The 18,494-nt window shown below is 36.4% G+C and overlaps 1 protein-coding gene across 2 annotated transcripts in view; it reads right to left on the reverse strand.

Annotated features, from left to right (window-relative positions):
• Positions 1 to 3,321: 3,321 nt before the first annotated feature.
• The window catches only part of LOC110103556 (proteasome subunit alpha type-5), a 31,411-nt gene continuing 16,238 nt past the window's right edge, over positions 3,322 to 18,494 (reverse strand). The window contains exons 7-10 of one of the 2 annotated variants that reach the window (XM_020832327.2): positions 4,413 to 4,515; positions 4,227 to 4,292; positions 4,064 to 4,129; positions 3,322 to 3,627 (exon numbers count right to left, since the gene is read on the reverse strand). In XM_020832327.2, coding sequence (XP_020687986.1) covers positions 3,586 to 3,627; positions 4,064 to 4,129; positions 4,227 to 4,292; positions 4,413 to 4,515 — 277 coding nt within the window. In that variant the 3' untranslated portion in view covers positions 3,322 to 3,585. Of the gene's footprint in view, positions 3,628 to 4,003; positions 4,130 to 4,226; positions 4,293 to 4,412; positions 4,516 to 18,494 lie in introns of those variants that run through there. The other variant, XM_020832328.2, reaches the window with a different exon arrangement.

Consider the following 18,494-nt stretch of genomic DNA (forward strand, 5'->3'; position numbering starts at 1 on the left):
TCAACCCAATTCAAATTAGGTTAGAGACGGTTTGAGTTTGAGTCTAAATTTGTGACCCATTTAGCTTATCGACTAGGGTTCATATCGAGTCAATTGAAGGCCGATCAATTTCAAGTTGGACACAGACTTGAACCCAACCCAAAACCCCATCTTAACACCTCTAAAAATGAGTCTAAAATATAGTAACAAGAACTACCTCCATTATCATTACTTGTCTTATCTGACATAAAACACCTACTACAAATGACTTGTTAGACCGGGTTTCACATGATTTAAATTTGCTATGGAGCATACTTAGTAAATCGATTTTGAACTCCAGCTCAAATATCTTGACCACATCAGACCAAAGGATTAAACCAAAAACAAACCTATCAAATCAAATTTTAAAATAAAATTATATTCAATATCATATATTCTTGAACTATAAATCCTTTAAATAAATCTATAAAATAAAACTAAAGCTAAAAAAAAAAAAATCAAACCAATATATATATATATATATATTTTTTTTTTTCAATATTCAAATTTTTTTCTCTTAATTTTTTTTAGAACGGGGCATCCACCCGCTGTCACTCTCGAAAGGGCGCTTGAAGGTGCAACTAATCCTCGGCTGACCTAGAAGAGACACCCACCTCAAAAACCTCCTGGTCGTACTTGATTGGGCCCCACTTAAGAGACACTGCCACTCAAAATGAATCGAGTACAAGTTGAACTGTTCCTAATTATACTCGTCCATCAATCAAACTAAGCAGCTGTGGGTCTTTCTCTTAATTAAAATAAGCGTGGAAAGATACGCAAGATTACGAAAAGGACTTACTTATCCCAACCAGATTTCGCTTCAGGCCTTATCCAAAACAAGAGGGTAGCATATTCAAACGAAGCAAAAGGACAATTTTTTTTTTTTTTTTAAAAAAATCTGATTCGTCGGAAATTTTTATTTTATTTCCAACTAAATTCCCACCATTAAAACATCAATTAATAAGTGATATTATTGATAACAAGAATCCATTTTATTTGTGCAAACCTTAATGTTGAAGTTTATAAGAATTAAATTCAGAAATATCTGAATTTTGATTTTTAACAAAGATATCGTTGAAATGAACTGATTGATAGGATGAATCTAATGACATAAAAATGATTCAATATGAGTCTAAATAAATCACATAGAGAATTAAAGCAATTTTAAAAATTTTGGGATATTAATTTAGAATTCAGATGGCCTGTAAATTTTGAATGCTTATAAACAAATTGAACATCTCAACGAGACGAATCAAATGAACTCAAGATATTCAATTTTTAGATCACGAATGCACCTAAATGCTGAATAAATGATTTATGATGAAAGAAGTTAGATGTGAATAGCCCAATGAATTGCTAAAATTTTGGCTAATTTATGAAAATGGAGCTCTCAAAATTTATAAATAGACCGTCATTCTTCATATGAGAGAGGAATAGCTTAACTTGAGTTTAGGGAGAGCTTGAAATATACAAAACGCTAGAACTATACTCGATGTTTAATACCAATGATCAATGCAAGTTATTATCATCATTCAATTGCTATTAGGTAACCCTCATCATCTAGCTAACATCATATGACCACCATCACCTGATCATTATTGTCTAATTATTATTCTTTGACCGTCATAGTTCATTCATCATTATTTGACTATCAACATCCTACTATTGTGATCCGACCACCATCATTTGATCATCATCATCATTCTACTACTATTGTCTACTTATTATTCTCTGTCCGTCATAGTTTATTCATCATTATTTGATTATCACCATCCTACTATTGTGATAAGACCACTATCATTATCATTCGACTACTATTGTCCAACATACATCATCTATTTGTCTTCATCATTACACTCATACTTCTCTCATAATCACTATTATAATTACAAGAGACCAAATACATGCTATCAATTTTTTAATCTTATATTCTTTAGTTATGAAGAATAGTGAATTCTTTAATTGCAAGTACATAGTAAATTACTAAATGACTCCAGTTTGATCAAACCTAATAATTTTTTTCCTTCTTGAATTTCCCATATAAAAGTTTTGATATTTCTAGCATTCTTCTTTTTTATATGTTTGTGTGATGCATCTTCACGCGCACAATATTAAGATAAAAAATTCTCAATCATCATTGATTTTTTTATGTAACAATTATATATAACTATGTTATAAAAATTTTAATTATTATAAATTGTATTAAAAACCTATATTAAATTTATATTTTTGTATTAATTTTAAATTTTATTTTAAAAGATATACATATTCAAGGGCTTTAGTTATCATTATGTGTAGATGTTCTAATTTTATTGACAAGACATTTTTTAAATATTTTAAAGTTAAAAAAATCAAGAAATATTATTGTTACCAAAATTATTATTTGAGTACTCTACTTCTTGTGTCAGCCTATCATCAAATGATTGTTTAAGCCCTTAATTTAAAAATCATAAATTTGAATATAGAGATAGAGATGTGTGAATATTATGCTTTCATATTTAGCATATTTAAAAAATATTATTATAATCTGTGTTATACATAAATCAATTAAATTTGAGGTAATGTTATTATCTTTATTTGGAAAAACTTTATATCGATTTATCTCATCAATTAAAATATTTTTTGTCATGAATGTGTTGATTTTATTTTTTAATTATTATATGTCAAATCAGAAAAATATGTATAAGATTACAGGGTATATAATTTCTAAAAGAGTAATTATCTGCTTCCCCACCTATAATAAAATTCTTAATAAAATATCATCTTGAGTTGACGTTAAGAATAAAAAAAATAAAAAAAAAAGTATACTGCAAAATCACATAATATTCTCTCTCTCTCCCCCTATTAGTGAAAGTATGACAAAATGCTTAATGGGATATGAGCTAGGCAGCAATGCAATGAAGATTTAAAACATTTATGTAATTTTTTTATCATGTGAAATGACTTAATTATAAGTTAATATTCTCAGAAGATATATATTTATTTCAAGTTGGAGGTAAAAGCCTAAAACACAGCATATGCAAATTCATTTTACAATAATAATTTTTTGAACCATGCTTATTTTATCTTTTAAATAAATGAGTCTGGTCATGGAAAAATTATTATGTTCAGACAAATATCGAGATATACCGAGTGTTGTACCGAGCACAGTACCAAGCGCCCAAGTGACGTGACGCTTAGTTATTGGTCTCTGGGCGCGTTCGGTGTCCGGACACAATAATATGATTCAACTAAAGCCCATAGAATTAAGCTAGAGCTCAAGCTCAAATTTGACTAATTTTTCAAGCTCAAATTACAAGTGGATATAATATTATTTTTTTCTCTGCCTACTACAATACTTGTATATATATAAATGTAATAGAAGATTCTAGAGAATATTTAACAAACTAATAAACTATTCCTAAGGGCTTATTTAGCTAATGATATTCCACATCATACTCTCCTTACGTCAAAAGAGCTCGACTCCGTCGAGACTCGTCATCAATAGGGTAGTCGGTGTAGAAACCATAAGCAATCCTCCTGGATTGAAGATTCTTCGTTTTCTATGCATACCCGCAAGCTCGTTCATTAGCCGACAGAGTTCTTTTGGAATTCCACAAAGTTGCATACCTTCATCGGTAGAAATAACAACACATATTTGACCCTTGAAATGAAATCTTTATCCCAACTAGAATCGCATAATAAGCTCCATATTTCATTTTTTGAAAGTGTTGTAAAAAACCAATTTCATAGCACTGGGACATTTTAAAAGCAGCGAAAAAGTAGTAATAGACAAATGGAAACTATGGCTATGATATGAAAAGTAAAGCAGAAAGAAAGCTATTCCTAATGAAGCCTAACTTTGCAATTGTTTAAAGCACCCTCAATGTCACCATAGGTGGAAAGTTCCATGTGAAGTTAAAAAAAACTTCCATGACTAAAAACAAGGTAAAATGCTTCAATTCGAAAGTGCTTGGTTGTAAATTGTAATGGGGCGACTGAAGAATGAAAGAAATTAGATTGCCTTGTTCTTGATAAGCTAAAGGCGGCTGATAACAGATTCTACCTCAGTGGGAGAGTAGAGGTGGTAAGTCGGAGCAACCTTTGCAATATCAACATTTTTCGGTGTCACCTGAACATAGTGTTCATTAAAATTATTAAGAAGATATTAAGAATGAGAAATTAGTAGCCAGCAGGAAGACTAAGGAATCTATGAGCCAATTTGGTACCTTTTCCTCCATGACTTGCTTCAGGATGGAAAGAGCAACTGTTTCAGCTTCTTGAAGAGTCATATCCTACGCAGAAAATGTTGTCATGAAAGGAAATTACAAATTATCTACTGTTAGTCTAAAGAATATGGATGAATTGAAATGTTCAAAAAAATAGAAAGGATTGGATACAACAGTATAGCTTGCCTTGTTATACTGCTTTTGCAAGCAGCTGTCGGCTCCTTCCGAGCCAGAGCCTATAGCTTTAGCACTGCACTGCCAAAATGTACCTGAAGGGTCTGTATGGAATCTGCATGCGCAAAGTGGAAATAAAGAACTAGTGAAAACAGAAATACGATTCAAGATCTTCTCTTTTTTTGTCTCTATTTTTAACAAGCTATCAAAGCCTAACTCATATTATATTACTCACTCTCCATAAGATTTCACTTACCCGAGCCTCGCAATCATAAGTCCCTTCTCACCATGAATTCTATGTATTCAATTCGTCCAAACGTGACATGAATTCTGTTGCGTCCACGCTCAGTTTGACTGTAAGATCGTTGAAATCGGAGTTCGGATGCTCCCGGATTTAATTTTTGAAGTCTCCAACTAGTTTTTGCCTCGGGATTCGTGCCTGATCAAGCTAATTTTGTGATGATGTATCAAATTCCCAATCAATAAGTTTACTCTACTAGAAGATTAAGTATTGCCTCATTCAAATTCGCTCAAATTCACAAACTAACATCATGTGAACTCGCCAAAAACTCACAGCTCCTGCACGTGAATTTGCTAAGATGGTTCTAAAATAGCTCGCCTTTGCTCAACTGCTACTCGCTAAGACCTACGCCTTTGAGCTTGCTTCAAAATTCAAACTAGCAAAAAAATCCTCGCAAAAACCTTTGCATTCCTAGAACTCACTGAAGGCTCAATTCAACTTGATCTCTAGCCTGGACTGCTGGACATAACAAGAACTCGCCTTCTTGAATATAATTTGATTCTTCTCTCGAATAACTTCCAACAAAAGCTTCTCCTCCAACGCTAACTCCAGCAATGGACAAATTGACAATCATGAAAATTTCTTCTCAAATATACCACTCATTGGGCACAAATTGAATGGGTAAAACTACTTCCAATGGTCCTAATTAGTTATGATGTTAATGAATGGAAAAATCAATAACGATTATGTTAAATCCCGGCCGTCGCTCGGCATTTTGATCCCATGGCTAGAATGATAATCCGTGGGAGGCTCACCTATTAAATCATAGCCATCCCTTGACATTTTGATCCCACAGCTAAGATGGGAATCCGTGGGAGGCTCACCTGGATTATGCTGATCTCCTTTGATATTTAGATGACTGATTTAGGAAGAATTATCTTAAAGCAATTATTTATTATTATGTAATTGTTTATTTCTTTATTAAGATATCTTGTATAGATCTATAAATAGGGATAAACTTGTGCAATAAAATTAAAACTTTTTCCTCTCCAATTCTCTAAATTTAACATATTAACTCACAAGTACAGTCATTTCTCCACAAAAGAAATATTTAAAATTCAGATCATGGCAATCTGAATATATTAGCTCATTCAACAACTATAACAACATCAAGCCTTTATCTCACTACGTGGGGTCGGTTACATAAATTTTTTTTCTCCATGTCCTATTAAGAGTCAAATTCTCATTTAAATATAATAAAGAAAGGTATTTCTAATATTTTCTAACCAAGTCTTTTTAGGTCTACCACTACCTTCCTTAATATAGGCCAAATCTAATACATCTACTCTCATAACAGGGTCATCGGAAGGTTGTTGTTTAACATGACCAAACCATCAAAGGCGACTCTCTTTAATATTATCTATCACTGGAACTACTCCAACATTTTCACGAATATGCTCATTTCGTTTCCTGTCTCTAAGAGCAAATACAATGGCTCATTGACACCATAAAAAATGACATTTTTCAAAATTTAATGCTTTATGATACGACAAAAGAAATACGGGATGCAACAAAAGATAAATAATTGTGCGCGCACTAATTATTAAAATTATGGGCGCACTTATACTCATCTTGAAGAAAACATGCAATGAGACGCATATCTCATTTGGTTCATATGAAGCATGTGCCTCATATTTTGCAAGAAGCACCCTCCCTTCACTATATTTTAAGTATGTGTCATTTAGAACTACAATTTTTTTAAAATACAAATGCATGTGACAAAATAATAAAACTAACCCACATAATCCCTATGCCTCACTCACGCATGGATCTCACATTCACGGGATAGAACCAAGGCCTCACCTTTCACACAATATCTATTCCACTCCTCACACGCCGCCTACCCTCCCCAGCCTAGTCGCAACCACCATTGTTCCTCATTGCCAGGCTCTTTTCTTTCATAAGGATCTCTTCCACCACATATTTTCTCCATCCAATAACAATCTCTAGATTCTATTTTTTTTTTTCTTTTCTTAAATTTAATTTATTTACATGATTCAATTACAGCTTCTTATTTCTTTGAACATTTATTTTTTTAATCAAAACTTTCATTCAAGGATTTTGTAAAAAAATGGTTAAATCGATAAATAAAAAAGGAATCATAGAAAAAACCTGGCATGTAAGTTGATATTGAAAGAAATGGCAAGAGATGCAGGACTATATATGCAAACAAAATGTTACAAGAAACTTGCACGCTTGAATCATTATTAAGCAATATTAGTTTCAAAAATTATGGAGATTTTCAAACGATGGAAACAAACAAGAGTGGGGTGATGTCAATTTAGGCAAAATCACATACGAAAGCTAAGTACATTTAAGTTAGTAATAGATCAAACATAACATGCGCGGTGGAGCTTCAACAAAAATCCCTAATCTAACAACGAGATAAGTTACTATGAGGTTATCCACTTAATCACTCTCTTAATCATTAGGGATCAAGTGGAGAAAGCTAACACAACCCTTTATGAATCAATAAGTCCACCATTGAAGGGGATTTAGGCGATATAAGGGTGGGGGAGAGAGTTCATCTTAGTAATAGGGAACCACCTTTCAAGTCTTGGACAGCAATTACGCATTCCAGATCTTCTAAACAGCAGGTTTCAGATGCTTCGTACGCGAAACAGCAGCCAAGAGGAGTCTGGACAGCAATGGATCGAATTATGGGGCTGACCAGCTGGTATGGGGGTGCAGAAATCTGTTGGACAGCAGTTGGCCAACTCTCAGGATTTCTGGACAGCAATCCCGCTTAGAAAATATCAAGCTTTCGTGATCAATTGGAGGAAAAGAAGTGGTGTGAGGGATTGAGAGTTCCCTTGCGGTTCTCTCCTTCTCTGGAATTAATTTTGAGAGCTACGGGAGGGAGGTGGGAGATTAGAGAGAGGGGAGGTAGGAGCAGGCCGGCTGCATGAGGAAAATAAGAACATATGCGTTTAATATTGCTGATAATAAAATTATGGAACTCCAACACAAAGAATCTTCATTACATGAAACTTCTTATACGTGGATGATTTCCTACTGTATTTTGTTTAATATTACACAAAGAATCTTCCTTATGAGGTGGCAGCGCAAGGAGTGAAAGCAAGTGTCTCTAGTTTGCTTCATATATGTGGCTGATTTCCTACTGTATTTTGTTTCCAACGCATATGTTTTTATTTTTATTTTATATTGCTGATAAATTTTCGTGAAACTTCTTAACTGTGATCATAACAAAAAAAAATTATTCAGTGGGCTTGCTGCTGCATATAAGCTTAAAACAAATGGGCTGAAGGTCACTCTGTTTGATGTTCAAGATAGAGCTGGAGGGAAAATAAAAAGTACATCAGAAGATGGTTTAATATGGGATGAAGAGGCAAATACAATGGTGAAATCAAGAACAATCTCATCTCTTGCATTGCTAGAATTAAATTTTCTTTGAAAGTAAATGCCATCATTTTAAACACTAAAATAAGGCAACTTGTTCGCCAATGCTGGGTGCATATTACAGACTAGACACCACAAACCAATTAATCATTCCACAAAAAAAAATTAAGCATATGAAACCCGATCCTCCTAAGCATGTAAACAGGAGTAGACAAGGTTCAAACCATCGGATAAATATGCGGTCACAAAGTCGACCGGAAAATTTATCTTATACATTCATATTAGGCCTTCAAGGCCTTTAACGAAGAAAATTCACAAGCAAAGGCACAAAGCCTACAAGAAACCCGATCCTCGGTCAACAGCTCGGCTGAGTCCACAAAGTTCAATCAACAAATGGAAATGACCCCTAACACCCCGATGATGACCGTGTTGAATGTTTATCTCAACCGGAGGGGTCCATTCAAATTCCAAAACTCCAAAAATGCCACTCAAAATCCTAAAATTCAAAGATATTTAAAATTGAAATCAAACCATCAATCGCTCAAAGGAAAATTCATCCACCCTCCGCAACAGTTTGCCAGGGTGGACAAATCAAAATTTACTTACGCTCACAAAGAGCCAAATGCCTAGTCGAAAATATCACTATGATCCATTCTCAAAAAATCTTCTGCTAGTAAGGACGTGGTACGTGTCCTCTAACCGGCGGTTTTGCTGCCAAATAGCACCGCGGGATAAACGGTTATGACCTGGGGCCCTATGAACCGAGTGGTTTTGCCGCCAAATGGCACCACGAAATACCGATTATGGCCAGCGCCGTTACGTTCCTTATTGGCATCAATCCTTGAGATATGAATCAATAGGATATGATCGATAGGGCACAAAGCCCTCTGTTAGCTAAGGTGGATTCAAATTTGTTCCCTTGAGCAAATACCCATCCCAGGTCTATAAGGTCCCCTTGGATGAAGCAACCCATGGCTGCCAACAAGGATCCTTCTATCAAGTTGGGTCGACTACCTCATCTGACTAAGTAGACCAGGGACCACGATGGCCCGGGACGACAGAACCATGGGATCTTGATCGGGTCTATCATCCATTCCCCCACCATCCGCTTTAAGTGCAAGATGGTGCAATTTTCAACTTAAAATATCAAATCCTCAAATATCTCAACCAAAGTTTCCCAAGTTTCCAAATCCTTACATCCCAAACCTATGCTGCTATTATATGCCAGATAACACGTATTTCTACGTATATGATTGACGACTAACCTTATCGAAAGTTCTCTCTCATTATCGGGAGGGGTAATTAACTATAGGGGCTTGCGCCTATAGGAAACTAGAACTCAGATCATAAAGTCCTCGTAAAATGAGGGCGAAATCTCTGGGTAGTGTCTTATCTACAAACCCATCTGCTTTTCAAAATTTACCCCGGAACTTATCAGTTAAAACTCCCTCGCCGAAAAAAAAGAACAAAAGCGTGACGGGGAGGCCGGGGCCGAATTTTCGGAGCCCACAATCTGATATCATAATCTCAAATTTATATATGTAAGCTTTTGTTTTATTCTTTTATAATCAAAAGTGCATAAATATAAATTGATGTATCGATTAAACTTCTGATTATTGTAAATAAATTTTAATGATTAATGAATGTAGTGAAATATTCTGATGAATATAATTGTTTTCGCTAGCTTTACTTAAATGAATGGAGTTAATTTCTCTGGTAAGATAATTAAGAGATTAAATAAATAATTTTTTTTAAATAAGATCTTGGAGATTCACATGGGGTGCGACAACAAACCTTTTAATACACTTATGGATCCATCAACAAAGTAGAATTAAAAAATGACACTTTCCAAGTTGACAAAAGAAGTATGAGTGTTTGGTTGAAAAACTTATTTATCTCTCACATAATCATCCTGACATTCATTACTCTGTCAATGCATCTAGCTGATTTATAAATACTCAACAAAGGAACACCTTGATGCAACATAAAATACTAAGGTATCTAAAAAGATCTCTAAGGAAAGGTTTATTCTTCAAAAATAAAATAGAAAGAAGTAGATAAGAATATACTGATGTTGATTGAGTTGGCTTCATGATTAATAAAAAATCCACCTCTAGCTATTATTTATTTCTTTTATACTCGTGTTAACATCTAATACTCTGGTTGTGTGGTTAGCTAATTTATAAATAATCTGACTTGGGAATACCTTGTTGCAGTTTATAGAATACTAAAGTACCTAAAAAAATATCTCCATAAAAACCATAGTTCTAAAAATCTGACCAGACCGATCAATCTAACAGTTCAATCATGAACCGATCCACCCGCCAATTCAGTCCAAAATCTGCTTCTAGATAGAACTGACTAAAGCTTATTGGAACCAACAATTTAACTGGAGAACTGATCAATTGTTTATAAACCAAGCAGTACTCAATGCAAATCAAATTATGACCTTTTAACTTTGATCAAATAGCAATAATAAAAGATATAGAGATTCTAGCAAATTTGACTCTCATCTGATTTATATTTTTTTGAACTTTTAAGTTGCATATTGTTGTTAATTGAAGTTGAATAATAAATAACCAAAATATCATGCCTCAAAATTTTAACTTAGAATCATATTCAAAACATTGGATGGTGAAGTGTTCTGATTTAGAATATTATATATTGGATTAGTGAAAATATCATTTCTGCGACATTATTAAATCATTTAAATAGCATTAAAATAATTTTAATATTTATTTTATCATCTAATTCAACATTCGAATCTTCATGATACGCCAGAAGGGCCCACCTTGTGGAGCCTTGGGGAAGATATTTAGAAGGTTCCTAATCAAGGGGAGTTGTTTAGGAAGGTTCCTAATTAAAGGGGATTTATTTAGGAAGATTTTCTAATTATGTTTTATTATTTAGGAAGGTTTCCTAAATCATGTTTAATTATTTAAGAATATTTTCTAAATTATGTTTATATTATTTATGAAATATTAAATTGTTTAGAAAGGCTTCCTAAATTATGTTTAATTGTTTGGGAAAGTTATATTTGTGTTATTGTGTTCTAGAGCTATTTAAGGGGGAGTTGTCTAGGACAATTCATGTCAAACCAAGAAACAAGTTTTGAGACAATTGGACAAAGGGTTCTGGCTACTCCACTGAAGGATGCATGCAAATGTATTTCATAAGATTTTTCACATCATTAGAGGTGACATAAGCAAGGTTTCTCATGGAAGCAACCTAAGTGAGGATATCTTTGCAGGATTCAACTTGACATTAAGCCAAGGAAATATTACCCATCATGAGTATATTCAGGTTAGGAAGGGTCGTGATGTTGAACTCAACCAAATCTCATTGTTTGAAGCAAAGGTTGTCTATAGCTATGGAGAACAAGTACTTAGCAGAGATATCTATCACTTGGGCCACCGATTTGACTTCTTCTGCATGCATTCTTACTACTTCACGACTGTAGAGTTATATGTCAGCTCAATGATGGTTGTTATCATAGTACACCTGATGTGAAATTGCCAGGAGTTATCGAGAAAATTAATAAAAAAGTTGTTAAAAGTTTACCGTTATAAAATTATGCTTCAAGACAAAAGGAAATTTTAAGGATTCGTAGTTTTCCACTTCCTTAGGCAAAGAAACACATGTAGATTAACCAAGACACTCTTAGTCAAATACAAAGACAATAGAAACACTAATAGCTTGTAACAATAATCAGGAATTTAATATTGAGATGTTCACCTTGAGGGTTCTCTCACTCTACAGTTCTAGGGCTTAGCGGATGAAGATCTTCCAAACTAGACTTGAGATTACCACTAGAAAGAAAAACCAAGGAGCTTGTTGTTGGGAAGGTAGCCGACTGCGGAGGATGCACGAATCTTCCGATGAGGAGCCACGAGATTCTGGGTCGTTGGAGCTCTATCGTTTCGGCGAGGCAATAAACAATGCAATTGACGTAGCGCTCCACCGACTCGTCGTACTCCCAATCTGGTTCGTAGAAAACTGATCGAAAGATATCTATCTCTCCTCAGACGTTGTAAACAAAGCCATGGTCGATCTCAGGATCGGCCATACATACTTGCCTTGAGAGGGGACAAGAAGAATGAGATGCTAAGGAAAGGAGGGGTGGTAGTTCGGGGGGAAAGAGGATCGGCCGTGAGAGAGGAAAGGGGAGAAGGGACGGGTGGAGAGGAGGGAGGGGTCAGCTAGAACTAGGATTGTGGTGAGGTTCTTTTGGGTTGAGTGGAGGGAAGCACAAATTCGAAAATCCTAAATTTTATTTCAGATTTTCTAAAGGGGAATGAGGGTAATTTAAATTCAAATTAACCCCAAAATTAGGGCTAATGGGCGGCGGCAGCTTTAGGAGAGAATTAAGGAGTATTAATTGGGTAGAGGTTTGATTGGAGAGAGAATATCCAAGGGAAGAGGGGGCCGACCATAGGAGGAGGGGAGAATATGTCCAGATGCAATGTATGTGGTCCCCAATGGAGTTAATGTGATTTAAATCAAATCAAATTTTAATTTCAGATTTAATTTAACTTAAGATAACTTCCAAATGAGGGATTAATTTCATAGGAAGGTGTTTGAGATTCAAAATAGATTGAATCCCAATAATGAATTTTTCCTAAATAGCATGGAGGTATTTTAGGAAAGTAATTATGGGTAATTTTGAAATTTGAAATTCAAATTTTGGGGAGTATGGAGGGGTGGCCGGTGGGTTGGATGCGTAGAGAGGGGGGCGGCGGGCTGGGCTGGGGGGGGCGGCGGGCTGGGCTGGCCATTGGCCCTTAGTTGGAGGCCGGCAGCTTGGGAGCCAAAGGGGCCAGCGGTATGGGTTCAAGGAGGTTAATCTTTGATAAAACAAAAAGAAACAGATAAGGTGGAAGGGGGAGGCCGGCGATGCTATGGAGAATTGAGTGGGTCGAGTGTAAAGAAAAAGAAGAAGACGATGAACCGCGAACCTAGGAATCCATCAAGGTTGCTGAGTATTGCTTTCACCCACCTAAGATCTCTCCTCTCAAGAACTCACTTAGAGATCAAGCAAAGAAAACTAATATTTCATTCATCATTCATCATCCGGTACGATAGAGGAGGCCACAATATATAGACCTAAGGAAATAAAAATACAATGACTCAAATGCCCCTAGGGCTACAACTCAAGCAGACTAAAAAAAAAAGGTACAACCGTAAATAGCAATTAATATATAAAACATCAAAATAAAGACTAAGCATCAAAATAAAGGCTGTGGATAGTAGCCATCGATCTGCTACTCTTGCGCTGATATACTCTTCAAAGGCTGTGGATAGTAGCCATCGATCTGTACTCACCACGTCGAGTGTCTCTGGAGCTCTCGTACAACTCTAGGAGATCTGGGTCTAAACTATGTAGTTCCTCTCGATCAATCCATGTGTCCTCTGTTTTCGATGTTCTTTTACACTGAACTAGGTATCTTCGGCTCCCTCCTTTCATAGAACTGATCTCATCATCTAGGATTGCTTCGATCTTCTCCGCATTCGTTAAATGGGGCAAATTGGGAAGTGGAGGTAGGCTAGGGATCTCACCAGGTGAGGTCACACAAGGCTCATTATGAAGTGGGTTCTTGGGGTTAAATTCAAGACCCTCGAAAGCTACTAGATCTTCGATATTAAAGGTAGGATTTATGTTAAAACCTTTTGGGAGGTCCAGCACATAAGCATTAATGTTAACCTTTGAAATTATCTTAAAAGGTCCGACGCTTCTGGCAAAACTTCTTTACAGAGCCTGGAGGAAAACTCTCCGGCAGATCCGTACCATCACAAAGTCTTCAACCTTGAATTCTTTAAACCTTCTTTTGTTATCAACATTAAGTTTATAATTGGCGTTACTTTATTCAATTTTCTTTTTAATTTATGAGTGTAACTCCTAGAGATGAGATGCAAATGCATATGCAGACTTAAATGTTCTACCCCTAGGACTCATTGGAACTAGATTAATGGGTTCGTTAGGTTGGTACCCGTACACAATCTTAGCAGGACTTAAGACCAATGGTTCGATTGATAGAGTTGTTATAGGCAAATTCCGCGATGGGGAGCTTAAAGTCCCAATCCCTACTGTTCTCACCTACTAAGGTCCGTAAAAGGTTTCCTAAGCTCCTGTTAACAATCTCAGTTTGTCCATCGGTCTGGGGGTGGAAGGCTGTAGAAAACTAAAATTTCATACCCACCTTGTGCCACAGGGTTTTCCAAAAGTAACTTGTAAACTTAACATCTCTATCGGAAGCGATGGTTTTCGGTAGGCCATGAAGTCTAACTATTTCTTTAAAATAGAGCTTAGCAATCCGAGAGGCATCAAAAGTTTTCTTAAATCGATGTCTAAGATGTAATTAACTACGGGGGCTCGCGCCCGTAGGAAATCGATCCCCACAATCAAATAAACCCTATTCGAGCTGATGTATCGAATAGGGGAAATCTCGTGAATTTAGAGTTATATATATTATTATCCATCGAGGTGTGTAGGTGAAAGCCGCTATCCTTCATGGCTAATCGTATCTATAACTCCATCTGCTCTTCCATCGGCCTGCTTGTGTCAATTGTAAAGGCCTACGACCATTTTGTCCTATGGGATAGTGTGATCGTACCCTTTGCATTCGAACCACACGAGCAGAATCCTTTCGGAGACCCACACTCTGCTTTGCCAGTTGACAGGTATGGCATCTCTTGACCAACCTACTAACATCTCGCTTCAAACTGGGCCAAAAGAATCTATGTTTAATAGCAGCAATGGTTTTTGATTGTCCAAAATGGCCAGCTAAACCTCCAGCATGTAATTCCCAAACGAGGAATTCATGAAGTGATGTAGTGGGAATACAAAGTCTCTGAGATTTAAATAAATAACCATCTTCCAATATGAAGTCATCTACGATTCGTTGGCCCCCAGTCGACAATGTGGAATAGGTCTTCTTAAAGTCAGGGCAGTCTAAATAGTCTTCCTTAAGTCGCTCGAAATCCATCACTTCAGTCTTCATTTCACAAGTAATCATCATCCGGTGACTTAGAGCATCAACATCTTAATTCTCCGATTATGCCTTGTGTCTAATCGTATAGGTGTACTCTTATAGGAATTCAACCCAAAAACCATGACGGACATTGAGCTTCTTTTGCAAATTAATGTATCGCAAGGCCTCGTGGTCCAAAAATATAACGAATTCTTGGGGCAACAGGTAATGTCTATAATACCTAAGGGACTTAATGATCGCATAAAACTCCTTATCATAGGTTGTCTGATATTTATGCTACACGGATACTCCTATTTACGAGGTGTGCTGTATCAGACACGTGTCGGATACGGATACGCCTCCGATACGGCACGGATACGAGTCGGATACGGCTTTGCCGTGTCCAATTAAAACATTATTTAAATTTGACTGGACACGCGTATCGGATACGCATGTACTATTAAAAAAACACTGAGCCGCAATTTACCCTATTCTTTTCGTCTTTCCACCGTTTCCGCTCAATATTCATATTCATTTATGCGGCTGAAACATTTCAAAGAGCTAGGTTTTTTTTAATAGGACATGCGTATCCGATACGCGTGTCCAGTCAAATTTAAATAATATTTTAATTGGACACGGCAAAGCCGTATCCGACAAGTATCCGTGCAGTATCGGAGGCGTATCCGTATTCGACACGTGTCTGATACAGCACGCCTCATAAATAGGAGTATCCGTGCAACATAGATGAAAATCCAATATAGTTGGGACAAGGATAAGTATTAATGAATAACTTGAACAATTTGAAGTATAAATGAGCCAATCTTGAGAAAGTTTATTCTTGTTCCTTAAACCCTAAACAAATTTTACATATTATATTAGGAGGCCTCATCATAAATAAAAACAAACATCTGATGGATTGCACTACATCGGTTGCATGAGAAGAGAAAAGACATCCATGATTTATCCTTTGTGTTGGTGATCTCACTACAATTAGTAGGTCGAACCCCGCTAGGGGGCAGCGCCCCCTTGGACCCCCGTCAGAGTCGCAACATATCTACACTTTCACTTAAATTTTTTCATGTTTCAAATTCATATGTTTTAATTTGCTAATCCTATCATTCCTTCTATTGAATAGTTGAAATTTCATGTGCTGGACAATTTATCTTCTTGTTTTTATTGATGTACTAGACATTTAAATATTTAATGCTTACTTTTATTTCAATTTTTTTGTCATTTCATATATTACACTTTGATTACTTTCTTAATTTTTATGTATTATTTATATATTATAATTCGTATCCACGCCGTATCCGTATCCTATATTTTTAAGAATTGGTGTGTCCCCTATCCGTATCGTCGTATCCGTATCGGTGCAACATAGTCTGATATCATTCAATTTCTCACTGAAATACGCAACGGGGTGTCATTATTGAGATAAGACTTCTACTATACCAATACTAGATGTGTCACAGGTTACCTCGAAAACTTTAGAAAAATCAAGAAGACGCATAACTGGGGCCTCGACCATTCTCTTTTTGATCTCCTCGAATGCTTTAGTGGTAGATAAGGTCCAATGGAATTCTCCCTTCTTTAAGCAATCAGTTATGGGTGCCACTATCGTGCTAAAATTCCTAATAAACCTCCTATAGTAGGCGACCAATCCATGAAAACTCCGAACGTCTCTGATGTTCTTTGGTTCAGGCAACTCATTAATTGCACGCACTTTCTTAAGGTCAGCTGAAAATCCTTGAGAAGATATTATAAATCCGACAAAAGTGACACTATCTGTGAACTTACACTTCTTTGGATTTGCAAATAATTTCTCCTTCCTCAATACCTCACAGACTTGCTTCAAATGATTTCTATGATGGTCTACCAAATTACTATAGATTATGATATCGTCAAAGTAGACCATGATGAACTTTCCAAGATATGGGCGAAGGACTTGAGTCATTACTTTCATAAAAGTGCTAGGGACATTGCTGAGACTAAACGACATAACCATCCATTCGTACAATCCATCTTTAGTTTTAAATGTTGTCTTTCATTCGTCCCCAGGTCTGATTCTAATCTGATGATATCCACTTTTTAGATCTATCTTCAAGAAAAGGATTGCTCCCGTCATCATATCCAACATGTCATCTAAGCGGAGAATAGGAAAATAATATTTCACAGTAATCTTGCTGATAATGCGGCTATTAACACATCCTCCATGAGCCATCCTTCTTGGGAGTTAGAAGTGCAGGAACAGCACAAGGACTTAGGCTCTCTTTGATAAATCCCTTTTGGAGTAAATCATCAACTTGTTCTTTTAACTTGGCGTGTTCTTACGGGTTCATTCGATAGTGGAGAAGGTTAGGCAAAGAGGCTCCGGGTACTAAATCTAAAGGTACATCAGTATGTCACGCGAAGGGGGCAGATGGTTAGGGAGATCCATTGGAAAAACATCTACAAAAGTGTCAAGGAGTGGTTGGACTTCTTCCGGGATAGGTTCTTCTAGCTCCGCGCTTGCTTCCCAGGCCATTAGGGCATACATAGGGGCTCCTTGACTCAGTTCAACATTGACTTCCTTTGATGTTAACAAATTTAAACCTTTGCTAGATTTAACGGGGATAGGTTTAACGTCAGTTTTGTTGGGTTTAGGTTGGGAGGAAACTAGTTTGATCTTCTTTCCATTATGCTCAAACACGCAGGTGTTTGTCCTCACATAAATGTGGACGTCGTTGTCAAATAATCAAGGGCGACCAAGGATAATTTGACCCACGTCCATCATCAACACGTCACACCAAATCTTCTCTTGATATCCAACAAACTCGAGGGGAATAAGGCTCTTATCTTTTATCTCCATGGAAGTCGAGTTAATCCATGCAATCTTATAAGGATTCGGGTGGGGTACCGTCGTTAAGTTAAATTTGGATATCATCGCGGAAGAGACCGTTGATGCAACTTCCACTGTCGATGATGACCTTATAGCTCTTATCTCCAATCTTAGTAAATGTATGAAAAATGGAGGTCCTACGCCAGTCATCACTTGGCTTTGATTGGGAAAACACACATTTAATGACTTGTAAATCAACAGGGTTATCTTCGCAGAAGAAGTCTTCCTCCTCATCAACGTGATGAACTAGATCAGTCTCAGGCTCTTCCTCGTCTTCTTCAATGTGATGACCCAGAATCAATAGTGAAAGGATTCGTCTGACATTCTGATCGAACTCCATTCCAACTGCCTTGCTCGGACCTGAAAATTTCAACCACATATAATGAGCTTACAAAGCCCAGCAGGTCACCAAAGCCTACAACTGAAATCAAAGCACGGCAATGCTATCAATATGCAGGTCAATAAAATCAAGTCAATCAATGGTCAATGAGTCTATGCAATGCGGAAATCCAGAGTCAATGAAATCAAGTCTGCACAGCGGAAATCGAATTAGTACGGAAATCAATAGTCAATACTCAATACAACGT

This window comes from Dendrobium catenatum, unplaced genomic scaffold (assembly GCF_001605985.2).
Source record: "Dendrobium catenatum unplaced genomic scaffold, ASM160598v2 original_scaffold_254917, whole genome shotgun sequence".
Taxonomy (NCBI): domain Eukaryota; kingdom Viridiplantae; phylum Streptophyta; class Magnoliopsida; order Asparagales; family Orchidaceae; genus Dendrobium; species Dendrobium catenatum.